The sequence below is a fragment of the Amblyomma americanum genome, chromosome 11 (genome assembly GCF_052857255.1).
Source record: "Amblyomma americanum isolate KBUSLIRL-KWMA chromosome 11, ASM5285725v1, whole genome shotgun sequence".
In the NCBI taxonomy this organism is placed as follows: domain Eukaryota; kingdom Metazoa; phylum Arthropoda; class Arachnida; order Ixodida; family Ixodidae; genus Amblyomma; species Amblyomma americanum.
In genome coordinates, this window is record NC_135507.1 from 75,424,943 (window position 1) to 75,452,391 (window position 27,449).

The 27,449-nt window shown below is 42.9% G+C and overlaps 1 protein-coding gene across 1 annotated transcript in view; it reads right to left on the bottom strand.

Annotated features, from left to right (window-relative positions):
- The window catches only part of LOC144111094 (uncharacterized), a 90,007-nt gene that overhangs the window by 55,960 nt on the left and 6,598 nt on the right, over positions 1-27,449 (bottom strand). The window contains exons 6-19 of the mRNA XM_077644234.1: positions 26,447-26,593; positions 25,033-25,187; positions 21,475-21,838; positions 20,860-21,036; positions 19,067-19,159; positions 17,670-17,804; positions 16,212-16,328; positions 15,098-15,378; positions 12,733-12,995; positions 11,285-11,509; positions 5,987-6,254; positions 5,217-5,399; positions 2,568-2,789; positions 1,077-1,153 (exon numbers count right to left, since the gene is read on the bottom strand). Coding sequence (XP_077500360.1) covers positions 1,077-1,153; positions 2,568-2,789; positions 5,217-5,399; positions 5,987-6,254; positions 11,285-11,509; positions 12,733-12,995; positions 15,098-15,378; positions 16,212-16,328; positions 17,670-17,804; positions 19,067-19,159; positions 20,860-21,036; positions 21,475-21,838; positions 25,033-25,187; positions 26,447-26,593 — 2,707 coding nt within the window. The remainder of the gene's footprint in view (positions 1-1,076; positions 1,154-2,567; positions 2,790-5,216; positions 5,400-5,986; positions 6,255-11,284; positions 11,510-12,732; positions 12,996-15,097; positions 15,379-16,211; positions 16,329-17,669; positions 17,805-19,066; positions 19,160-20,859; positions 21,037-21,474; positions 21,839-25,032; positions 25,188-26,446; positions 26,594-27,449) is intronic.

Below are 27,449 nucleotides of genomic sequence, written 5' to 3' on the forward strand. Positions count from 1 at the left end.
ATTCCCTTCGGCGTCCCTTTAAGGGCTCCGAGATGCCTATCTTCTAGTTGGACATGTGATGTACTCTCAGAAGTAATTAAAACTGTTCAGGAGACACATTTTAGTAAGAAAGCAAGACCCGGAGATCGAGAGTACAGAAAACGAAAAAGACCATCAAGCTACATCATCATCACTATCATACCACCACCATCATCAACAACAACAACCGGAATACTATATACAGCTGCAGGATAATGATCTCTGCTCATGCCCTTTAATGATTCCTGACCCATATGAATTGGCTGTGGCCACCTTGTCTAAACAAACTTCACAGCCTTATTCTTCCAAGTAATGTTTTGACAGCCCAGGCTACGTTTTCCCTTCCTTGGGAACTATTCTGTTGCACTGACTGACCATTGGTTATTTGTCCACTGAATTACAAGTTGTATCCAAGTTAATTTTTTCGTCCTGATGTTGGCTAGGATATCCCTGATGCATGCTTGTTCTCTAATTCACATTGCTCTCTGTCTCTCTGCGGAGAAGCAAGAGCGGGATCAGTGAAATAAATCTGTGGACAGAAAGATGTGTTCACCAAGAGCGCTGGGTAGAAAAGAAGAATCTGCAGTCAGATCCCATGGGAGTGACCATGGAGTGTCAGTACACCAGACAAACAGTAGAATGGGCTTAGAAAAAGAGCTAAAAAAGAAAACTGCACAGCCCGCACCGCCAGAGAATGAAAATCGGTGACCAAGTGCCATCAATATTCCGGCTGGTGAAAAATCAGTTTTCTGTTTTCTGCACGAAGACAAAACAGCAGCCTTCAGCGAGCATACTCAGGGCGCAGAACGTAGGTATCCATTTACCTTGAAACATGTGGTCATTCCGAAGCAAAAAATAATGGATATTTCAGTAGGTATAAAAAAGAATCATTAACCTGCACTAATATTGCTCTTTATTAAAGATGGATACTGTTTATCCACTTGACAAGTACATACCAGGCGTATACAGTGACTTGAAAAAACCTTTCAATGAGGTCATGCTAAGATGCAGGAATCCATGAGTGTGAACAGCATAAGTACTGTGAATATATTGCATACCTTTTGTGAACAAGTCGATCTTGAGCTGGCTTTGCTTCGATGGAAGGACAGCATCTACGCCTATTGACGTTATCTCTCTGGGAAAGAAAAGAAAAAAAAAATGTCAAGCTGCTAAGATTGGCCAAATATCTGACTTTGCAAAAGAAAATGAATATTTATTAAGTGCCACCATAAAACAATGGTACTAGCCAAATGAAGTTAAGGCACCCAACCAGTATCCTACACTCAGCATGAAAATGCAGCATCAAACAAGCCATGCAAATATGCCTTTTAAATTAATTTACCTAGCCCAACTTACCTGACTTAACTGCAATAGACTAAGGGTTTGTGTAACTGTCTTTACTTCTACTTTGTTTAGTTCAAGCTTTCATGAGAATAAGTGGTGGGCAATAGTAATTCTGAAGTCATATAGGAGTTAAAGTTTGAGCTTTCAGATGGAAGACTTAAAACTACACATAAAAATCATGTACATAAACAATCTACATACAACTTGCATCAAATGACTGATTAATGAATAACCGATGAGCTCAAATTAAAGAGCTGCTCGAAATTCTGCCAGAAAAGAAAAATAGCTGACGACCTTTAACCATTCATGAAGCCATTCTGCACAGCACTGCCTGTCGAGGACAATTCACTATCTAACTTTTGTTCTTTGTAAAAAATTATTCCGCAGCTCTTTCTGGCCATGTTATTTTTTCAGCAGAAAAAGATGCATTTATCCCTCAGAAAATCGGATTTAAAATGTAGCATTTTTTCCTGCCACTTATTGACTCAAATGCATGAAATCAATCGCGAAAAGAGCTCCACATGATCACCATTTGGTAATTAAGAGCAAAATGAAGTTAGAATGCATGAAGCCTATTCTCAGAGATGGGATTAAAAAAAAAAATTTCTTTCTTCATCCCAGTTTGCTCGCGAAAACGATTCGCAGTGGTGGCACCAACATTACGTTCCAGTTCTAGCTAATATAAAAGCTCCGCTTCTGTTACAGTAGCCTTTTTGCCATTAGAATGCAGCAACCTATCGACACAGATAAGGCTCTCTTTGTCAACTATGGAATTATGGTCGCCAAATGCTTTCACACACTCTTCCGTCCTCATTAAATAAGGCATCTAAATTTGTGTGCACTTAGGTACCGTGAGAGTTGAACTTATTACCAACTGAGAGTTGTACTTATTATTTGTATTTTCTTTCCTGTATGCTTACTTGCCGTTTTATTTTATTTTCATATTCATGTAATGATCCTGTTATTAACATATATGACACTCTGTATACCATCCTGATGCTGCTGTCAATTCATTGTAGGGTGCGTCGACCCCTGCCAAGCCTTCTCTCTGGCTTTTTGTCGACGCACCCAACATCCTCAAGATGTTGAATAAATTGAATTGAATTGAACTCTTTAAAAACCAGACAGCAGTGAGACGCAGTCATGTTCAGCATTACAGTGCATAGTGAGACAGATAACAACTGATGAAGCACAAATGAGCTTACTCGCTGTATGGCTTCAGCACAAACTGCCAGCTAGCAGGTGCTGTCATGAGGAACCACGGTCTCATCAGGTGCGTAACGTTGGCGTACGACCGGTCATGACAGAACTGCACGCCAGACCATCCCCCTAGAGCATCGCCGGTGCACCAGTTGACATTGACACGCTGGAAATTCCAGTCACCCATTTCTTCAAAACGGTCATGCTTGATCATCTGATTGGTACGCCTGAAAGGAAAATTTTTATGATGTTAATGATGCTGCTGAGTGACAATCGCCTGGCACAAAAAGTGAGCACAAAAAGGTGCCATACATAGTTCACAGCTAACTGCCAGACTGCCTGCATGACAGAAAAGCTGCGAGCATGTTAATTAAATGCTAACACCATAAAAACTGCTCGGCAGTCCAAATACTATGCTCCTGTAGTCATGCAGTTGTGACAATAAGCATGAAATAAAGTCATAGATGACAAGAAGGCTAGCACAGAATTGAAACTTGCTTATTTCAGCAAACCTGTGCTTCCCAAAAAAAGAAAGTCAGCTCAGCAGCGACGACAGCAGCAAGTGTGCTTGGCAGTAGTGGAAGATGAGAATACTTGTTTCTTTTGACTGCGCTCAATTTAAGGATGTGTGCTGGCGGAGATAAACGAGGAAGATGGAAAAACAAACATCACAAAGCTTTGTGGCACATTGCATCACATAAGCAAAGAAGCAGTGCGCTACCTGAAGAACCAACATATCAGTAAAGACAACTTTTTTCACTACCTTTCATTTCAAAGGTTTTTCGTTCATCTAGTTTTGTTTGTACATCGCTTCAAAGGAACGGAACAGTACCAATATAGGACATCATGTCTGGTTTAACGTCCCAAAGTGACTCGGGCTACGAGGGACGCCGTAGTGAAGGGCTCCGGAAATTTTGACCACCTGAGGTTCTTTAACGTGCACTGACATCCCACAGCACACGGGCCTCTAGAATTTCGCCTCCATCGAAATTCGACGACCGCAGCTGAGATCAAACCCGCCTCTTTTGGGTTAGCAGCTGAGCACCATAACCACTGAGCCACCATGGCGGCTACTCTTAAGACCCAGAACCCACATTTATGTTCACTGCATTTAGGCAGGTCTGGATCGTGCATGCATTTGACTGCCTTTCATCTAATTTTATTTTGCTGCGCCTGCCGCTGCATCTTTGTCCCTCAGTGAGTTCTTTCCAAGAATAATCCTATGCAGACATGATTGGCATTCAGATATCGTTTGTCAACAATCTGATTGTGAGAATTCCCTCTTCTTCTTTTTTAAAAAAGGACTGCAGCTAGTAGTAACATTTTATATTCGGTAATGCAACAATAGCCGTCCTAAAGAAAAGGAAGCCACACAGGGAGGACGGCACAAAAATGAAAGAGCCACAAGAGAAGGGCTGAAAAAGTTGTTGGAGACCCTGTTAAGAGCTGTGGAGTGCGTGGACAACCTTTAGTCCGCCCATCAAGGCGTTCAAATACAGTGAACATGTGTGCAAGTGTCATACTCATGCTGCGTCAACGAGTGTAGTTCAAGTCAAGCTGTCTGCTTAGCTGAAGTTGGTTGGAACTGCATGTAGCTACTGTAAGAGATAAAGATAGGAAACTGCGCTAAAGGGCAGAATAGAATAAGTCCAATGTGTTTTATGGGAATCCTCAAGGTGGAGTAAATTTTTAATAAGGGAGAAATTACTCATCTTTTGGGGGATTACCTGACAGCACATCGGACTTACATCATTTCTGCTTCAAGTTGTTGATCAATTTGACCTCACCCTGCCATCTGCTAGCTTTCATGGTGAGCTCAGTTGGGAGAGTGAATGCCCCAGAGAGGCGATGGTCTCGGGTTTGAACCCCGAACCAGGATGAATTTTTTTTCTACTGCAAACCTTCTGTGAGTGCTGTACAGCTTTCCTTTGTAGCCATATAGCTGTGCTCGGGTGGATGCTAATGAGCAATTGCTCCCTCAGGACAGAATGACTTCACTGCTAGCAGCAGTGCAAACTGCGGGCTCAAGTCCTGTCTGCCGACGCCTTAAAGCAGTATGCTGAATGATTCAGCCATATCTCCTCAGCAACTGGCTGCTCGACGGCCGAGCGAAACAGGCCAACATAAGGTTGCTGCCATATCCAGCTGGTAATTGTGGACAAAGGTATCCAAGACAAATAAAAAGATAGAAAAGATGAAAGTGAGATAAAATTAGTTTAAGCACTGATGAGCAGACTTGTTTTGAGCCCTGTATCTTAATTAAATATGTGATAACATTTGTAATCATTAGTCTTGTAACTAGTCTGGCTTTCCAATATTTTCATCAAATGGCCAGTAATTGAAGATTACTATCACTAAAGAACTGACAAACAGAAAAGAAGATAAAGATTTTCTTATTGCAAGCACTCTTAACTTGCTCTCTAATTTTTTTTACTAGCTGGCCTAACATACAAACACAAAGTGCCTTGGTGTACCACAAAGGTCTTGAGCTCCGATGTTTTGCCAAAAGGCCAATTCAGACTGCTGAAATAATAACTCTTGTTTTTTTTGAGGTAAAACAATAGCGCCTTATTTTGTGGAATTTTCAAGCTGGCAGACTAGGTACACAATGTCACAAACCAGCGGGTGTGAAGCAGTGTTTGACTTCAACTCACACAAGTTGGAGGATCTTCTGTTCTTTCCTCGGAATTTCAAGCTCGATACGAGTAGACTGGTGCAGGAGGTTGAGTTCGGCGTTGAGCTGGGTCGTTGTGTATGCTGAGCTGTTGGCCTGGACTCCCATGCGCGTTTTGGTCGGGAAGTCCAGCAGCATGCGATTCAGGAAGGTCAATGCCCCACTGTAGTTGCATAAGTTGCGAGGGAAATGAAAGGCTCATTTTGAAAACGACACAAGAACAAGAGCAAACAATTCTGCAGGGTATAGAGGTAAAAAAAAACGCAAAGCGAGAGTTTGGTTTATTAAATTGCAAACTGTGGCCAAGGAAAATGCACTGCCCTTTTTTTTTCGTACTAAAATTATATACCAATGTGGAGGAATTTTCACCGTACTGCACTAACTTAAGGACACAGTGTACTGACACTCTTTTTAACTTAACATTAACAGAATAAAACTTTTCGTACACCTCTGGTTTCTGTTTACATTTAATGAAATAGCTCAGCTTCATTGCAGTCCAGTAGTAGTTTGACTGATATATAATAAAGGGGCTGAAAGTTTAGCAAAAAAGAAAGAAATTAATATGCATAATGCACTGCTTGTGAAAAGCACTGTGCAGAAAATACAGAAGTGGCACTTGGTACATAAGAAAAGAATTAAAATTGCTGTGCGATGCTGATGGCACATTGCAATCTACTCGGAATAAAAACTGCATATGTGTACCACCATTAAAAAGAGAAAAAAATGGAGATGAAGTTGCACCACACAAACCTTGGGTGGAGTTTGACAGCAAGGTTGCTTGGGCTGGTCTGGTGTGCTTCTGTTCTCATGGACGCCACCAGTGTAGCACTGGTGGTCCAGTTGAGTGGCAGACCCATCATGGTGGGCACCTGGTGGTACGCCTCGATGATTCGAATGGTCCGTGTCACATCAACGGAACGTGGGTGCTTCAGCAGCTCTTGCAGTGGCTCAGGTGGCATAAACATGCTGATGAAGGCAGACAGAATGTCGCCATAGCTTGAGAATGTCAGGTCAGTGCCTGCGAGGTGAAGAAGCAAACCATCATAACCCGACGTTCCTTTTATGCGTTGCATATTGCAATCACTCAGTTCAGCCCTTGGGCGCGGCCGGGCAGCCACCAAACCACGTGACGTGACGTCACGACAGCCGGAGGAAAAGCTGGACCCCAACTGGCGCGATCGCGCGCGGCCGCAGCCACCACCTGACTCCAGTTCCTCCCGCTAGGGGCGCTGCGCCGGCGCGTGACGTCACGGAGGAAAAGCTGGGCCCTAACTCGCGCGGTCGCGCGCGGCCGCAGCCACCACCTGACTCCCGCTCCTCCCGCTAGGGGCGCTGCGCCGGCGCGTGACGTCACGGAGGAAAAGCTAGGCCCCCACCTGACTCCCGCAGCCACCACCTGACTCCCGCTCCTCCCGCTAGGGGCGCTGCGCTATGATTGACGTCACGGCATATGTATAAAAGAGCTGCGCTCCTTCGCCGGGACAGTCTTATACCCCTGTCACACGGGCATTTCGAGGGCCCTCGAACCGATAGTCTATCGACTCAAAGGCGATCTAGCGCTGCTACACGGGCAGTTTCAATGGCGATCGTGTCAATAGCCTATCGAGTCAACGGAGCAGCACGGAACTCCATCGAGATATGCAACGCATTCTTGGCTTAACCAAGCTAAGCCTGGCCATTTTAGAATCCTTTTGAATTCGCTCAGAAGCTCTGATGTCTTCTTCTTGTTACCATAGCTAGAAAGACTGCATACCACTTTCCCCTAAATCAGCGTTCACTAGAACCACCTACTGCATATGTCTCGGCTACTGGTGGCTTTGTCCCAGGACTGTCTTAACCCAATTTAAGGCACGAGCTGTATGCATGCCTTACATGCATAGAAATGAAGCCCATGGCAGAGAGCGAGCCACCCTGAGGTTCTCCCTCCCTTGTTCACTTTGTGATTATGCGTAGAAATGGTCAAATAGAAATAATAGGTAATAAATAAGTAAAATAGGGCTCTAGAAATTGATTGACATCACTTTTAAGCTGTTTAGACCACGGGTTTTATAGTTTATAGAAAAAATGAATACACAGCGGTATCGATAACTCAGTAAAAAGACCTGAAATGTGGTACGTATCCATACCTCACTGTTTTGGGCATATAAGACAATCTGCTTTAGAATTGAAAATTGCTTCAAGAAGTATTGTGACACAGCTGACAGATGGAAAAGGCTCAAACGCTCAGCAAGTTTTCAAAATCTTTTTTCCCTTGCCACACTGGGTCGTGTCGAACTGTACACCCAGGCTTGTAAAGACACAAAGAACACCAGGGAGGCCTAATAGAGAGAGATGAAAATGCACTGAACGGCTTGGTTGATTGTACAGCAGTATTCAGCATGCCAAAATATGCTACGTAAAGGCACCGTTTTCTATTCGCTTGCACTTGAAACAAGTCGGATACATGTGTCCCACTTCCCTTCAAAAGGTTAACAGATATAGTTTCAGTTTTCACACAGAGCTTTGCAACTTTTTTTTCTTGCTGACATGCTAGAGTATATCTCTAGCTTTTTTACTAGTTTATTTGCACTAGCCGCTTTACCCCGTAACCTATTGATTCCCTGAGGCTACTCAAAGGAAAAGATAAACCAATTAAAGTGCGGGAAGAAAAAATAAAGCCACATAGCTCATGAACAGAAGCCAAGGGCAGAGATAGTCTTTGGGCAGCCATTAGGATGCTGTTAATACAATTGAGGGCAAACTTGATATTATCATTTAGGGATAACAAATTTGTGCCTGATGCTTGATTAGGCTTGGCTACCACATACAGGTAAATAAACATGCACAAAACATTTAGCATGCCCTTTTTGCGAGAAGGCACACTGTGATGTTAGTTGTCATTTCTCAAAGAACAAGAGGCAACACACCAAAGAGTTGTGTTTTGAAGACCTGTGGCTTGTCCATTGGTCTACAAGTGCAAACGAAATACCACTAAATGCCAGGCACCAATTACTCACACGTTAGAGGAGTATTTTTCAATAGGTTACCTATTTCTTTAATAACAATAGGCTGGCACAATGAAAAGCACATTAAAATGGTGGCTAGATGGTGTGCCTTGTGCACCGATTGTCTGCAGCTATCTCGCCTGCAGTCTGAGGAAGCTCTAACTTTTAAGGGTCTATGTTATGCTGCCTTGATCAAAACGAAGCAGTCTTGAAAGAAATGTTATTTCCCGACCCATGAGCTTAGGCTTGCAGAATAAGGTAGATATTTTTTCAAAGCAAAAGTTGTGCAGTTCTTTCACATTGCACATTTCGTGATCTGAGTACAGTAATGAGAAACCAACAAAGATTGCAGCATGAGGAATCATATCAATCAAGTAGTCTTGCAAGTAGGCACCTTTTCAAGGCTACTAATCATGCACTTTGCAGGGAAGCATGCTTGCTGAATTTCACATTCATTTGTAAACACTAGCCACTGCGCTGAAGCCAGACCTCGCTCAATTCTTTACAGCGGCAGCCATTGGCACGTTACGTGAAATTATGTCGTCGTTAGCGCCATCTGTACAGTTTCCCTCGCCTGTTTACAACATTGCGCCTGCCGCGCCGAACGCCCGCCTTAAACGGATGGAGTGACTGTGATGCACGGTCACACCTGTGACACACATGTACACCACACCCCTACTCTAGCTCTTTGTGACCAGTTGCTCGCAACACTCTCAGTACAGAGCGTCCACTCAAACATACCCATGGCACTAGTGTGAACACAGCAGCATAAACACAACAGACATCCCACACCTCTACACAGAGTTAGCAAACACTTCAACTGGCATCGGCATTTTGCACCACATCAGCTGTTACTGAAAGACATGCAACTGCAATGATAAACGTTAGGCGAATTTTTCTCCAAGCGCCAGCCAGCATCTTAATACTCTCAATGGGTATATGCAATACTCCATAATTATAGTTTCTTGCACATCAAAAATTCCTCCACCATAGCTAAGTGGCCTGTTGGATACCTCTAGTGCAAGCCTCATGGCTTTCTCAGTGCTGCACATAATCCCTCTATCAAAGAGACTCATGACTGCAGCAAGAGACAGGCGCATGCAGGGTTCACATGTGGGCATCAGACTTGCATGCGGAGTCTCCAGCACTGCACCCAACTTCTGCATCGAATCCACTTTATATAGCCAAGGTTCCTCTTCCTTTCCTCTTTCACTCCCTCCTTTATCCCTTCCCTTACAGCGACCCAGTTCAGATGTCCAACAATATATGAGACAGATACTGCGCCACTTCCTTTCCCCAAAAAGCAATTATTATTATTATTAGCCAGGCTTCACTGTGTACGGAGACCAGAATTCAAAGTTTTGGAAAGAGTCTACAGCAGCCAGCTACAGTTCAAATTCAGCGAGAGCAGCACGCACTGCTCAGCAATGTCAGTCTTTCTAGACCACAGGACTTAGCTTAGCCTGTCATATGGCTGATTACAGAGTGAAGCCCTCTCTTAATAACTGCTGCATTTGTTACATCAGTGCACATAATTTTGGACTGAGAGCTCAGAACTATAAAAGATCCCAATTAAACAAAACGCATGCAGATGGACAGCCTGTAAAAAAAAAACAGTCAAATTAAAAACAATCGCCGGCTGCAAAGGAAACTCTATGCTATGAGCAATTGCAGTATGATTAGTCCCAAAATAAAGTGGGCAAAGGAAAGGTCGGGGTTGAGGCATGCATGGATTTAGATGCTCAGGGAAGCAAAGGAGCACTACAGGGAACCCAAGGGTTCTGCAAAAACCAGTTTGAGAGCCAGTGCTGCTCTACCCTCAACCTCCTGTTCTGCAAATTCCTCATCATAAGCAGCAGCATAGGCGTGCACATGCTAGTGCCTGTTCCAAGTTTTCTGGACAGCAGGACATAACATGGGAAAAAAAATTTGCACCTCCTTCCCATGCTCACTTGAGGGGGAAAGCACTTCCCTTTACCCCTTCTCTGCACACCTCCTTTGATTATCAGCCTAACTACACCCACTGCAGGGCAGCAAAGGCCTCTCCCGTATCCCTCCAATTAACTATGTCCTGTGCCAGATGCGGCCAACTTATCCCCGCAAAGTTCCCCTTTTCATTCACCCACCTGACACTCTGATGCCCCCTGCTACACTTGCCTTCTCTTAGAATCCACACCGTAACCATTAAGGGATCATGTTACCTCGTCTTCACGACCAATTCTTGAATATGCTTGCCCTGTATGGGACCCCCCGTTTGCTTACTTATCTGGCATGATTGAGTGCGTCCAGAATAATGCTGCGTGATTTGTGCCCAATAATTACAGTTTATCAACTAGCGTCACGTCTCTTAAAAACCACCTTGGTTGGGGATCTTTAGCTAACCGTAGGAAACATTTGACGCTGCAAATCACGCATCGCATCTATTTTGGAAACCTGAGCATTGAAAAAGACCGGTACCTGGTTCAACCTCCCTTTTCTCTAGACGACTTGATCATCAATGGAAGATCCCAGAGACTAAATGTAGGGCAGATATTTACAAAACCTTGCTCTTTCCACGGATGATCAATGTGTGGTCAGGCTGCCGGCCGGCGTCACTGAGTGCTGCACGGACGATCAATTCCGCGCATTTTTATCGGATGTGTCACATGGCGCGCAGTTCTTTTGCGCGTCTTTTCATTTCATTAGATTTTTTTTTTTTGGAGCGCGGTTGTTCTCCTTCAGTGCATGCTTTTCCTCATCTATTATTACTTGTATTTTGTACTTGTATTTTTGTAGTTGTATTTGTATTGTATTTTTGTTGTCCTGTGCACTTTCGGCCAAACGAGCAGAAGTCATTGTGTTTCCCCCCCTGCAATAATGCATCCGGGCACTGCAGGCATCTGTAATAAATAAATAAATAAATACATGCCCTGTCCATGCCCACTTGCTCTTAGTGAACTCAGTAGTGACATCACTGACTCACTACCCTGCTCTCTTCCTGTCTCTTAACATTATGCCTATCATTATCCTTTGCACGGCTTGCTGCGCTGCCCCCATTTTAAGTTCAAGCCCATCCAGAGCTCACCAAACATGTTCAAGTCCACAACTGGTGTCAGTGACATCCGGCCAGCAGGCGGCATGAGTTCCAGGAGGCTCTTCAACCCCTGCTGGAGCTTGGGGAAGTGCTTCAATGGCCGCTTCAGCCTGGCCGCTCCACCTTCGGGGATGAGCAAATTCAAGAAGGCCTCCCAGTCTGGCCGCCACTCGCCGTCCTTGAGCTTGGCTGCTCCGAGCACAAACTGCTCGATCTCTGCAAGGCGTGCAGACAATGTGTGGCACTACTTGAGCTGCGTTCACGTCCCCCAATGAGGAAAATGAAGGTGAAGGCAGACTACAATGAGCACTGCTGTTGTCATGGAAGAAAATGCCAAAACACTTTTGTCTCCTATTGAACTCGTTAAGCAACAGTAACCCTGATGACTCTTATGTCTTTCTTGCATTTGTGAGTATGTTAATAAGCAATCTGTGTTTTTTGAAGCCTTGTCGTTGGATATGACTGAAAACGACAGTGGAAAATTACACTCAAAGGAGGCCCCCCCATCAAATGGTGTGCAACGTATTGCCGCAACGTTGCGATCAACTGCCTTGCTTCTGCTAGTGCAGTATCACAGGTTGCTAGCAGATGCAAGGCGATTGACCACAACATTATCAAAAGAGCTTGTGCGCCATTGGCTGGAGACCTCCTTCGAGCGACATTTTTGAATTTTATCTGACCACAGTGGAAGGGACACGCCATAAAATTAATGTGAAGCTACCGCTCTCAGCCCTACTTCAGGGTATCTGCCACACAACTCCCCCACACAAGAAAGCAAGCAAACTACTGACCGAAAATGTATGTACCGGCGTTTATAGGTCAGAGTTCGTGGTGCTACTGCGGAAGGGTGGCCAAATTTTAATGTGAAAACTTGGTTTCTCTGCCCACAGTGCTGAATATTTCTGTTGTGCTTATTCTGTTAAGTTTCAGACTAATTATAGACATAAAAGATAAAAAAAATATATAGATTATTTTCAGAAAAACGTACTTTCTTTGAACCTTGATAAGGTGTCTGCAAGCTAGCAGCTGTAATTAGCCCTTCATAAGATGTAGAGTTACAGCAAATCTACAGATATCAGCATGCACTGCATGCAAAAACTCAGTCCCATGACTTTTGAGCTTACCAGAGGTGTCTAAACATACTGCACTCAAGCCTGCATTTGAAAATCCATGTTTCATTGAGTGAAACAGAATTTTTAGCCCTGTTTCTGGAGAACTAATGAATAATTCACACCTAGTCCACTGAAATTCTCAATTCATTAAAAGCTATACAGTTACGCAGAGATATAGCTAAGCATACCAGAGGCAAGACCTCCGACAATGGCACATTAAAAACAACATTACTGCAAGGACAAAGGGAAGATACAACACAGACGCCATTTTTAACATGCCAACAGTGTATACCAACTAGGCTAAAATTTGCCTTCATTCTCTCTCACCTTTGAAGAAAATGGTGGTGTCGGCAAAATGAAATTCAGTGCCGAAGAGCTGCAAGGTGACGTTTCGGGAGAAGTCCGAGAGCAGGTTTCGCCAGCCACCAAATATCTCCTCTGAGCCCGTCTTGACAGCAAAGTTGCTCAGTTCTGTTGGCATGAAGGGCAGCTTGATTTGCCTTTCAAAAGTGCGGCGGTTTGATTTGCGGATTTTTCCAGTTCCAGTGCCACCGTAGTGCTTCTCCGATGTGTAAAGCTTTTCTCCAGGGCTGGAAATATGATACCAAGCTGAAAGTCTGTCACATTGTCACCGCTGGGTAAAAGCTTAAGATAATTTTCACAGGTACAGCAGTGCATTAAAAAGGGATGTAATAAATAAAGTGCTAAATTTTTAGACGACTCAGTCAACAAAAGATGGCTTGCTGAAAGAGCTGGAAGCTTTTAGCTTCAAATAAAAATGCACTCATTAAAAAGAAACTTGTTTAAGGCATTTACGTAGCTTTCTCGTGACATTAGCACATGCCGCTGTGGTGGGCACAATGCGGTTATAATGACTACTGTGCATTTACTCATTCTGCTCACAGCAATGAGAAGTTTTTGCCTGAATTAAGTTCCACGGCAATATTTTGGCTTTGAATGGATACTGTCGACAAACTGAGGCTAGACTACACTGATTCATGTGCTAATGACAAAGAGAAAGAATTTTACGAGCTAGAAAAGACAGAAACTGAAATGCAGGTATCACCACCACAGGATGGTTTCACAAACTAATTGTGATGAAGTCAATGATTTTTTTCATCGCAAATCTTCTAGGCCAGAATAGTACTGCCATTCATTGCCACATGATCACGGATTCCTTTTCATCATCTATATCAAAAGCTTGAATCTCATGGCGGAAAAAAAAATGCTGGATTCAGAACTCAAATTTTCTCAGCAATATGTGCATCTTTTGCGCCTGCACAAACCTCAGCACAGCAGCAAAGAGCCAAATGATAAATTTTTACCAAAAACAGACACTGAACGGACACTGAGGACAAAGAGAAGCTGGTCTGTATAGATTAATGTACAGTCGAGCCCACTTATAATGAACTCGATGGTCGCATGAATTACGTTCGTTGCGTTCGAGGTTCGTAGTAAATGGAATTTTTATTTTGCAGCCAGAAATAAGCATTCTGACAAAATTGGCGTTCATTTCTTGAAAAAGCTTGTTATGCACACTGGCTTCCTCGGAGGAAACCATATCACAGCCCTTTCAAAGCTCTCCAGAGTGGCTATGCATATGTTTCTTGGCGAAGAAAGAAGAAAAAAAAATCAAAAACCATTGGGGTACTTTAATCTTTTTGTTTCTTGAAATGTTTATATTCCACAAGCAAATAAACCATTTTCAGAGGTAATAAATCACAAATAAACCACTCTGTATTCCACATGCAAGTAAACCACTTTTAGACAGCGCATGTGTTGTCTCTCTGTTATCCGTGCTCTTGGCACTGCTTTGCCTATCCCTAATGAACCAACTAGCCAACTAACAAAGGGCACCTGCCGGTCGCTGCTGTCCATCATCGCGCACAGAAGGACGTTAATGCAAAAGCTAGCCGTGCATTCTATCAGCGCAGGTGTCACCTTCCAAGGCATGCATTTTCGACAGCAGCGTTTGGTAAAACTGTGCTGTTTTGCCGGCAATGTATCGCCTTTTTTATTGAGTTTTTGGTCCACAAGTTCTTTCGTGAGGAGGTGTCATGAGCAATCAGAGACTCTCTTCAATCTCTGCGCTTACTGGAAGTGCGAGTTTTCCGAATGTGGGGCCAAATTATGGCACCTCCTCGTTCGTTTTAACCAATTTATGCTGATACGGTTTTTCATTGTATCTGAGATGCGGTCACATTGCACTAATGCACATTTTGGCGGCAGCAGCATCATTTTTAGTAATAAGCGAGCATTTGTTATTAATTCTGGCTGTTATAAGTGGGCTCAACTGTAACTCTTCCTAATCACAAAGAGACCATTCTCACCAAAAAAGGAGCTTTTATAGGCCAATGCCATGGGGGTGAAAAGTAGGTTTAGAACCCATAGAAGCACATGGAAGCAAACGTCATTTCAAAGGCGATGTAGTTTTAAAACACCCCGATATGTGCATGTGGGGGCGATTCCCAGCTGAGGGTACAGGGCGTTTTCCAGGAAGAAAACACCTCCGTAAGAGTGGTCAGGGAATGTTTACACCCATCAAAGTAACCAGCAGGTTCCTTATGGTGCCGTGATTGGAACCCAGCACCTACCACATACAAGACAGATGTGCCACCAAGCCACTACTGTGCCACTGCAGTAGAATAACAGCCACAACCAGTCTGTTGGCCACCAGTGTTCAAAGACTTACATGATACTGTCACTGTCAAACTTTCCCTGCTCCAATGCAGTCTTCAGCTCTGAGGGGAGCGAGTCGAGGAAGTCCGAAATGGCGAAGTCGACCAGCTCAGAGTGTCTTGGCTCACTGTCGAGTGCATTGGCGACTGCCTTGCCAAACTTCCAGCGATCCGGCTCCTTGGTCAGTAATTTGTATACAGCTATCCGCAGTTCCCATGGCCTCGTGCGGTCGCTTAGCAGACCCCTCGTCATTGTTGACAAGGTGTCGTACGTCGGTCGGAATTCATGCATGGCCTGTGAATTATTGCAAGATATGCATAGTCAGAGAGCTCAACAGGAAAACTGCACTGTCCATCGTGCTCAAACACATTGCAGAGTTTTCTTTTGTGTGCATTTGTTCTCTGGTATCAACCAGGAATATGCCGTGTGTAGCTTGAAAGGAACACATATCGGATGGGCATTGCTTAACCTTCCCAGCAACTTTCTAACTTATGTTTTGAATCAGCAAGTAAGTGATCAAAGAATGCCTAGTCAACTTCAATGAACTGACAATTCAGAAATGGTAAGAGAAATAACTATGATTAGGATACACTAAAACTGTACTGAGATAGCTGGTCTTGTAGTTGCAGAAACCGCTATTACTCTTAATACCTCTTGTTCAGCTTGAGATAGACAACTAGCACTTGCCAAAATTTGTTTCTATTTCATGCGAATACGTGTGCCACATCTCTATATTGAAAATTTCTTCACAGTGCTACATCTCTTAAACCCTTTATAACAGGTTTGGAAAGGTGGCCCTCCTGTTAGCAAAAGACTACTTTATGGTTACCAAAAACATCCAAGTATGACCATCAATAGAGCAATAGATCCTTTTTAAAAAGTCTGCGAGCTGGTATTGCTTTGTTGCACACTAAAAAAAGTGTTGAATGTTCTCACCAATGCAAGCTAGTGGCATGTGTTATGATCACAGGAACCATGCTAACATCTCAAAGTCTCAAAACACGTGTGGTGCACCTGTATTTTCTACAACAAAAACTGACCGTTCCACCATTTATTGATCACGCTGCACTGCTTTGAAGCCGCCTTGACACTTTTGAAAGGGTCTAATGAATCCTTCACTCAGTTACCTCTATTGCAAACACTGCAACTGGAACAGGCAGGTCCCTGTTTTGAGCACAGGCCAGGAGTGTACCCTCCAACTCGGGGTTGGCGATCTGAGCCACTACACCAGCATTCTTCAGAGCCTACAAAGAAAAGCAGTAACAAAAAAAAATGGTTGACGGTCACCACGCCTGTGTAATTTGACAATGTATAACAGCAGTTTGTGGGATCTTCTCCCTTGTGCCTTGAAAAAAAAGCAGGCTTTCTAGCTTTCTCAGTTTTTCCGCAGCGTTTTGTGCGCCACTGCGCACCAAGAGTACCACAAATCCGAGAAGCGGCAGTCTGCAGAGGTGCTACTTTGCACTGCTGCCCACAGAAGGCACCACGGAGCGAGACTTGGTGCTAAGCTAGTTCGACGGTGCAGCACCGCTCAGCTGTCCACCTCTCCTGTTTTTCTATGCCAATGCCTCCAACACTAACGCCGCTATAGCCACGCCTACAGCACCAAAACGCTTATATTAAAGGAGTAAATACAGAGAGCTTTCGGATACTTTCTCCTTGTTTTTTTGTTCTTGCTGATGAAGATGGAGCAGAGGGCATTAGGAATGACAGAATGTGGGAAGAAGATATGCCTCAGTGTGCATCTATTACAGGTCAGGTTTTCTTGCTAGAGTGTTTCCGTTTTGGCTTCCACAGACAGTGACGTCAAAACATACAAGTCATGTTCACTCCTAACATTAGTTTTTTTTTTGCAACGCAGTAAAGTAAAAGACGGTTTTCACGTATTTACCAGGTAACTATGTTATAAAACAGGTAAGTAACCCACAAAAGTTTCCCAGGTAGGGCAACAGCATATTAAATGGAATTGCGCATTCCACAGTGAACTTCAAATTTGTTTCATGTAACGACCTGGCAATGCCAACAAAGAGTGCCTAACGTTGCACTCGAACTGAGCTGGTTTATAAGCCACTGTATTTTACTACATGTTACAATTGTTGATCACAGCCTATTTTAAATGCACCGTGTATGCTTCCGACTGCTTGCCTATAGAATCATGCTGAATGAAGAGACTTGTTATGAGCAGTGCTTACTCACTAGCTGTGCTGATGATGCTTAGAGCTTCACAGTCAGTTGTGCTCCGCCAGCTTTTGTAGCATAAACAATAAGCTGTTCATACAACAAAAGATAGCAGCTACTAACATGCACTCAATTTTTTATTTTTTGTACCTACTGAAATGAAAGAAGAAAAAAAAAACAACTTTAGCAGAATTGTGTAACAGAAACATGAAGTAAGAAATGCTTTCATATTTAACAAAGCAGTCAAGATTTAGCCCTTATGAGAACTCCCCAAGCAGAGAGCATTATGTCTTGAAACAATAAGCTAACGGAGAGGTGTTCTTTACCACTGAAGGCACAGTATACTTCAAGGTCACAATATCAAGCCACAGAGATCAAGAGGAAATAATCTACCAGGCATCACTCACCTTCAGCATCATGATAAGATAGTTCATCTTCTGTGGCTTGCTGTACAGTGATGGGTAGGACACCGTCTCAACGTCACAGTTTCTGCCCAGGAAAGTGGTAATGTGTCGGAGGACTGTATTGAAGATGGGAAGCACCTGAAGTAAAGGAGCAACAGTATTAAGGCGAAAGCCTTTATAGGCTCATGACTCGCCAGCTGGGATATGATGTTTGCAGAAAAGTGTCACACTACAGCTGTCAATCAAACCTGGTTGAGGTGTCCACTGAGGAGATCTGAGAGCTACTGCATCCTTTCCTCAAAAACTTTTCCTTCCCTCAAAACACATGCTTTCGCATTCCTGCATTCCTCCATGTAAGCAGACAAGTTTCCTCACAGTTACATAGTAATGAGTTATCAATTAATTAGTTAACACGTAATTAGTTAATTGGCTAATTAGGGAATCAGTAAACAGTTAACAGGCATTGCTAGTGGCTGGTGTAGTATGTCGTAACTGGGAACTCAGTATATGATAATGCACTGTGAATGCGCAAGGAGCCAGCAGGCATTCCACCTGTGTTTCAGCCTACTGTGCATGCGTGTGACGTCAGTGAGTGGCGCCATCATCGTTCGAGAGGAGCGCTCTCCAGGCAATCCTGCCAGATGCCTCCTGAAGGCTGATCTGGAAGGATGTTGCCTAAACGCTCTCCTGCGTCTCCAGCAAACAGGCGTGCGCGTGCTAATGAACATCAGCGAAAGTGTCGTGAAGTGAACAATTGTGTAGTCTTTAAACAACATCTTCACGACACATAGGCTACACAAGCAGCAGCACCGCGCTAGAGGCTTTCACCTCACCGCACTTTAGGTCAAACAAAGTGCCCCCCTGAATTTTTTTTATTCCAAAATAAGCCAATCAAATCAGCCCTCAGAAAAGACAAGCCAGTGTCATTAAGATGTATATCAAAATAACGATTCGCACTGTAAGAAGTTTCTTGAAAGATCATTTATTCATGCTTGGTAGATTATAAAAAGTAAGTAGAAAGCTATCGCCTAAAAAGCAAAATCAGTGATGAAGTGTAAGATATACGATTTCACAGTGCTTGCACAGTTGGTTCCACTGATTGATGCTTAGTCTTCTTTGCAACAATGCAAGCCACGAGCCAGAGATAGAAGATAGTGGCAAACGATAAATGTTAAGCTAAGTACTGCCAAAGATAAAACGTAGCACGAAAACTACTCAAAATGCAATTCCGCACTGGCATACCAACATAGAAGACAACAGCATGCGGCTTGTTCTTCAAATAAGAGACTAAAAAGATGAATCTAATGCATGTGAGAAAAGTATTTGCGTCAAAACTGTACAGCTGACAATACCAATGAATGTATTCACCAGAAAGACAAAAGAAATGGGCCACAACTTACAGCATTTTTGTCATCATTGTTGGCATGATACTTTTGCACCATACGCCCCAGGAGAAGCCAGCACATTCTGTGCTCAGTTGCTTTGCAGATTTCCTGTGTACAAGAACAGAGGCATCAACCACCTTTTCCCCAATAAGATAAAAAAGCAATGCTGCAGTTTTATTTCCCCTATTGCACTATATAGTATACTGATAATAACAACTAGCTATTGGTTTGTTTTATGGTTTATTGGGGTTTAACATCCCAAAATGACTCAGGCCATAGTGAATGGCTCTGGAAATTTCAACTGCCTGGGGTTCTTTAACATGCACGGACATTGTACAGTACACGAGTCTCTAGAATTTCGCCTCCATTGAAATTCGACCGCCGCGGCCGGAATTGAATCCGCATCTTTCGGGTCAGCAGCTGAGCATCATAACCCCTGAGCCACCGCGTATTGGTATGAGGAACTTAAAACGGACACCGAGTACAAATTTAAGGAGGTATGAGGGTCTTAAATTTTTTTCTTATTTGTGAACCTATGTTGCTGAAACTTAGCATGTAGGTATATCACAGGATGCTGATTTTGAATATGCATAAAGATTTCAAATATCTCACCTGGAGGGAAATATATGGCAAATTAACATATCCTAATTAGGTCATTTCTTACAGGCCTTTATAGTAATTTATAAGTTAAAGAATAAGCAGACATTTGCGAAGGCCCAAAGCTAATAAAATGTCTGTAAACTCGTTTTGTTGATCATAAATGAATAACAAAGTTAGAAAGAAAAAACAATGCAGTAGTAATTTGCCCACACTTGGCCTAATTGCTAATTTATCATGTTTAAAGAGAAAAGGAAAGCTTTAGGATGTGCGGTGGATCTTTGGAAATGTCTACATATTCTTAAAAAAGCTTTTTCAACTTAGAAATTATCATAAAGGCCCGTTATGTTATTTTGCCATAAATTTCTTTTCAGGTGAGATATTTGAAATCTAAATGCATATTTGAAATCAGCATTCCATGATACATATGTGTGCCAAGTTTCAACAAGTTATGATGACAAATAAAACACAAGTTTTTAATACCCTCATCCCCCTTAAGTTAGCTTGTATGGATAGTGCACCGTACTGTAATCACAAAGAAACCACACTCACCAAAAATGAAATTTTTATAAGCTAAGAAAGACCAAGAAACGAAATACAGATGTCACCACCACTGACCAATTTCACAAGTAGAATGGGTGCATCGACACTGATTTTTTCGCACGGATCTCAGAGGCTAAACTAAGCGGCCATTCATTTCAAAATGGTGGCAACCCATCCTTTTTGGTAAGGACGTCACAAGTTTGAATCAACTGAGAGATGATTTTTTAAATCCAATTTTCTCAGTGCAAAATGAGTTTTTTTGCTGCTGGAGAAATGTCAACGTACCCAGAAGGAGCTGGGAAATAAATTTTTACTAAGAAAAATAACAGCATAGAGTTGTTTTCAATGTCCTTTCTTTAACATCCCAAAACTGTCACATCAGTTATGGAGAGCTCTGGATTTGTTTAGAGGAGGGTTCCGGACTAATTTAGACCACCTAAGTTTCTTAAATTTCATTGACATTGCATAGCACACGGGCATTTCTGCATTTCATCTCCACCGAAATGGAGCCACCGTGGCTGGGTTCAATTCCCAAAAATTGGTTGTAATCGCTGGTACAGTAGTAAATCCTGCTCTGAAAGCATACGGTTGCAAATCAAATTGTGAACTGAGGTGAACAGTACTAAATATCTTGTCAAAGAAACAACGTCGTGGCGCTGCAGACTCACAAAAACTTCCTCAAGGTAACGCGTATCATTGTTACGCAGGAAACTCCAGGAGTGGAAGGGAAGTGGCAGGTAGGCATCATTCACGTGACCATTCGTCACGAGATGACGGAAAGCACGCAACGTTGGGACCGTGTTGCTCTGTATCAGCGCATCTTGTAGGAAGGACATGGCCAGCGTCTGCAGGTATAACAAAACCAAGTTTTCACAGTTAGTTTATTCAGTGGGCATAACATGCTTCCCGTGGACAGAATCCCACACAACATGAAAAGAAACACACGACACTCAAAGCATTGCAATGCCTCAGCAGAAAATTCGTCTTCCCACACAAATCACTCGTACGGAGACATGGATCACTAGTAAGGATCACTTACACAGATTACCATGCCTTTAAAAATGTGACCAGAGAATATTTTTTGTAATTTCATTTTCTCTTTTCATTTTTCTCTCCTGTCAAAAATTTATTTAGTTTGCATCATATTTGTTGCATCTCTTGGCATACCTGTCATGCCAATGTTTTGTCCTCGTCTTCCCTAGTGACCTCGTCTATAGTACACCAAAAACATTTAAATGTACAACAAACAAATTAAATAACTGGCAAGCAGAAAAACAACTTACCTTCCATTTGTGAGTGCACAAGTTCTCATCAACATCGACGTCGTCTGGTTTGCGATTGCAGTTTGCAACAGAATCAACAAAGTCCACCAGGTCGTTTGACTTCCTCAGCAGCTCCACCAATTCGTGAAAAAGCGGAATTGTGAAGAGCCTGATCTCAGTTTCGGCCGTTTGGACGAGGTCGGCCAGTTGGTTTCTCAAAGCATCATTCAGACTGGCCTTTTCATTGGCGTCAAATTTAGCCAGTGTTGGATCTGGCGAGGGCAGGTGCTTGTAAGCGATTCCAGCTGGCACCAAATCAAGAAGGTCACCAAAGTCGCCGGAGGACATCCCAGTGGTCCCTTGGGTCTTGAGGGACATCTTGTAGCTAGTGAAAGTAAGGAAGTTGTGACCCACTCAAATAGCACTTCTGCAAAAACTCATAAAAGCAGTCCTACACTCAGGAACTGCACAAGAATGTTGACCAATGTTTGATTCTGCAACAAGTGAAATCCCAATCAGATGACAAGGAGTACCATCTACAGTGAGGTTTATTTATTTATATACCATATGATTCATCCTCGCAGTTTCAAGAGTATTTAGAGAGAGCGGTACAATAAAAGTAAATTCATCTGATAGGGCGATTAACTGTAAAATTTGCTGCCCCAACGAAATGAGAGAATTTAAAAGGCATTGGATGTTAGTGCCACAGCAAATTTTTTCCCATTGCATAGAAAAAGTACTGCTTCATGAGCCACTGATTCAGAAAACAAGTGCCAAATGTACAGCTGAACCTCATTATAACAAAGTTGAACGCGTCCAGCGATTGCTTCATTATAGCCGCAGCTTCGTTGTAACCCGTGTTGACCGATCTTCCAAGGGGAATCGCCATTCCTTCATTATATCTATTATTTTTTATAAACCGTTTTGTTATAACGAGGCTCAACTGTATATCATTTGCAAATCCATTTCCATTGCCACAAAAGGCATATTTCTACACGCTTTTTGTTTTTAATCAAGATTTCTAGGCAATGCACAACTTTCGGTCTTTTTTTTTCAAAAAGTTGGCTTCTATGCACGCCCTACACTGCTGTTTTGTTTTGCTGACCTACGGGAGTTGCCTTTCATCATGATGCTCAGTTGGGTTCATGGCTTCGCAGCGATGAGTCATGCAATGTTATTTATGACGTGTATGAACATGTGTCCTGTTCTGTTCAATCAGTAGTTGTGAGCTTGTGCATCTTCTGTACTGTGTTGTCTTCTTCATGCCCTTTACTTTGAGAACATGTGCCAACTCGCCCAACAGCCTGCCATTTCACATGCTAATTACAACATGTCATGGAGGCAACTACAAATGTAATTAAATCGACACTGAAAACAACTCTATTCGATTATTGCTCTGGGTAAAAATTGATCCTCTGGCTATTTCTGGGTGTCCATGTGTCCGGTGGTGTGGACATGTGTCCGGCAACAGAAGACGTGTTTATTGGCGAGAAAATTGGATTTAAAAATCTTCCTGCCAGTCGATTCAAACTCATGATGTCCTCGTAGTGACTGGTTGCTACCATATTGAAGTGAATGGTGGCTTAGTAAAGCCTGTCGGATCCGCGCTCAAAAAGTTACGGAGGGCACTTAAGACTACTTGAGTGGTTTAAGTGTGAAAACATCTTTTTTATTAATTTTATTTCGTTTTTATTTTAACGGTGTCGACGTTGTTGGTGTCGGTGTTGTGAGTGAAAAATCATGGGCATGGCTCTGGCAGGTGGTGCACCGAGAGCAACCTATAGGAGGCAGGTGAGCCACCTAGGTCATGTGACCTCGCGGTGTCATCACAACTTGTCCACTGGATAGTAAGCAAGCTGCCCACTGTGGCAGGTGACAGTTAAATTAATGATTGTTTGCTCGGGAAAAGCAACCTAGGTGGCACAAGGCCCACTGCTGGAAGCACCTGCCATTACAGGGCAGTGGTGCATGGCTTAACCACTGCACCACTGTGCTAGGAAGAGTATGAGGACTCGCAGGGATCTATGAATGTAAAGTAGAGAATGACCTTCTGTGTATGTCAGAATTAACCCATTACGCTATCGTATCAGACCATTAGGGCAAAGCTTAAGTGTCCCCTCCAATTTTTTCTCTTTCTTTCTAATGCTTCCCTTTCCTTTTCCTTTCTTTAGGGGTGCCATTTCTAATGGCATCCCTACTCATTAGCACACAGTTCTAAGGCAACTCGTATACTAGGTTCACCTTTGTTTGCCAACAAGCAATGTGGTTTAGTGGCCTATGGGTTGCGTGCTTGCCTCGCAGTCTGAAAGTTCTGACTTCAATACCCCGCCTCTGCAGAATAAATTCTATTTTGATACCACGGTGACATAATCTGAGATTTTGCAGACCACTGCTGCTGGACACTGGGTCTCATTGCCTGTGAGCCGTATAATGCTTTCACATTGAAAATGGCATCGACCCATTACTTGTGAAATCGGCTGGTGAAGGCAACAACAGTGTTTCGTTTTTTGGTCTTTTGTAGCTTTTAATAGCTCTGTTTTTGTTTAGAGTATACTCTGAATGCAGTACCCCATTAATACGGGCCAGCTTTTATCTTTCCTTAGTGTCTCTTTAAAGCAGGAACTAATCCCTGAATCAATCGCCTCTAGTGGCACTTTTAATGTGACACCACCACTTGCATGTTGCCTCATTGCAGCATAACTCAGTTGCTGACATCATCTTGCTTGTGCTGGTATATTCAGGACAATAGCAACATGCATGGCGTAATTTGGCTGCTACAGAGCCAATTGTGATACCAGCCTAGAAAGTGGCATCAGAGACATTCCTTTAGGCCTATCACATGGACTGCATTTGCAACAGGAAGAGCATTCTTGCAAATGAGACTGAAAAGGTACTGCTCCCAATTTACAAAAGGGCACAACTGTTTGGCTGCTTGAAAGGAACTCAAGGGAGACTTCTAACCCTGGATCACTGTCATAGCTCTTGACAAACAGCTAGACAAAGCGTGAAAATGAAATTTCCTTTCTTTCCTTCTCAACAAAGTATGCAATGTCAACGGGAAGTTAGCGCGCCTGCAAATTTCTTTCACTGCATCAAGCCCTTTGATGCTCCAGCCATATATGCATTTGCTGAATAAAAGATGCCACTGACAATGGTCATTCCACAATTTGATGGAACATATGCACACTCTGATAAGTGAATACCAGGAAAATCAGGTTGTTGTATTTTGTTGAGTTTTATGGTGCATAAGCAGCTAAGGCCAAAAAATTGTTTATTGTGTAGAAAGGACTGAAAATTTTCAAAAAGTTACAATTTATTAAAAAGATTTCCTACTTCTGGGAACACAAAGAGACATAAGGGATCTACAACTGCTTTTTCTCCTAAAAGTTAACTAGAGTCAGAGAGTGAATTTGTTGTACATAAAACTGTAGGAAACTCCTTTTTCTTGGTTTCAGAAGGCGTTTCTATCATGAGCATTTTAAGTTATCAAAATCAAGCTGTTATGAAGACCAACATTTATTGCTGCTCTGCAGCCACTACCAATTAGCTACAACAATAACTGGAGGCCGGCAGACTTACAAGATGTTGGTCTGCACAGCGGTTGTGGTGCTGTGGGTGGATTCCAGCTTGATGGCATGCCTCTCATGACAGCGAAGAGACTCCAAGTAGTCGACATTCTCGGAACTGACGTACGTGCAGTCGACTGTAGAATTTATCAGGTACTGAATGAAATGCTGCAAATGAACAAACAAGGTAGGCTCAAATTACGCCCATCTTTGTACAAAGCTACACAGCCAGTAAATCAATTTGCTAAATTACAGTAGACTCGTAAATTCAAACTGCAAGGGACCAGAGACTTCTGTTTGAATTATCAGAAGGGCACTTTAATATGGTCCAAAACTAATTGCGATTTGCTTTATGAATATCTATGCATAAAGAAATAGTATTCTGGATCTATTTCTCTATGCAAATATAGCTAAAAGTTTTAGCACCACATGAAATATGGGTGAAAGGCAGTGGTATATTTACTCAAGTGTGGTTTAAAAGAAGTTATCAATAATGCGCCGGTTTCTCGATAGAGTAAAATCACATTAATTAGTACCTCATGAAACAGGAAAAATGGTCCAAATTGTTCGAAGGTTGAACGGCTACAAACGCAGAGCCTCCTCTCAAGCCGCAGGGTACATGTAAGGAGGCTTCACTACGCAATGTTCAGCTAGTGATGAGCGCACATTATCGACACACCACGCACATGAAAGCAAGGGGAATGAATATTTGCGCCCAAACGGCGAGATACCTTCTAAAAATTATTAGACCTAAGCTTACCGGCTTAGCGGATTATTTAGGGAAGGCTGATTGGCATTAGTGGCTAAAAGGCATGGAGACGGAAGAGGTGCAGAGGGACCTCAAGGTCGTGCTTCATGTTGTATACAACTTCGCTTCGATGCGCGACTGCGATGGACACACTAGCCCTTAGAAGAGTGCAGCCATATGCTCGCGTGTTCACCCTAAGATTGGACGGCTTTGTACATACACCATGACTACAATCATGACAACAGTACTACGGTGATTGTTCATTTTAGTATGGTGGGACTTGTCATAAAAAGTAAAGCGTCCTGGCCCATGCTGCGTAAGTATAATGGGCTTAAACCAATTAAAAGTAAAAGAATGGGGATAGCTATACACAACTATACCGCAACGGTGACTTAGTAGTACAAACATCCGCCTCGTATGTGGGAGCTGTGGATTGCAACACCTGGTCCTGCCATGTATCCACCAGTTTTCCGATGGGCAAAAGCTTTCACCTGGCCTTGTGCTTGGCTTCTCAGGAAGGGAATGCTAGAGAACGCAGGCCTTTGACCTCACACCATGCAGACCAAACATGTTAGCCACGGCGCTCTTTGTCCAAGCTTTGCTTGTGCCATTAAAATAAAACAACCATCATCATCAACAACATATAGTACGTAAAATTCACACAGAAACATAGGCTTACCATGTTCCACATGATGGCCCAGGGACTCAGGTTCCAGTCAGCTCTCTCGGGGTAAGCGCAGTACAGCATGTCCTTAGAGCTGTGGGCCGTCCTCGGCTCAGTTCCGGACCACATTTTCCAGGGGCAGGTGCCATGAATGTCAACGCGCTACAAAATGTGAGGACAGTATAAATGTTGAAAGGTAGTGCCACTCTCTTGTGCCAGGATGTTCTTGAAGCAAAAGTGAAAAAACCAAATCTGCGAACTTTTAAAGACATTGGAAGGCTTGCTGTTACGAGAACGTCAGTTTGCGTTATTGCATGGCTCGCAATCAGCCAGCTCTTCCTTTGTAATGACTGCTCACTGACACTAATGTTTGACTCACTGTAGATTTCATGAGATTTCAAAGGCTGTCCCTACATAGTAGCAAATGGCCAAGCCGACACTTTCAATAAAAGCTTCTCATCAAGGAAAGAAATTCAGTGGCGAGATAAAAACTGGAAAAGAAAATAAAATTCTCGCACTGCTTCTTTCTTGCTAGGAGAAGAAAGGGCATCTTCAGAATGGCCCTCTCCTAGAGTGCTTCATAATCTATGTATAAAACATGAGCAAATTCAACACATGCGCCTGATTAACCACGCTGTTGTTATTAGAAAGAAAAATGGTTTGAGGATGTTTCCTTCCTTCTTGAAGCTATAAATTTAGTTCAATGGCAACCTTCAGCCCAGCTCCATCTATAGATAACAGTCTCATAAAAATTCTCCAAACATTTCTGCACACCAAAAGAATGTCTAATTTATGTTGTAAAGAGGCTGCCTTTTCTGTCCTTATTGACCACATAGAAAGTAAACTTTGATCTGCATATCAATATGCCGCAACATTTTGTGTAAAAACTTAATTGCATATGTGTGCTAATTACATATAGAAATAAATAAAGTCACCTTTGTTGCACTGTAAAATGTGTAGGGATAGGTTTATGAGTAGAAAAACCATATGAACAGCGCCTGCCCAGAAATAGCGAAAA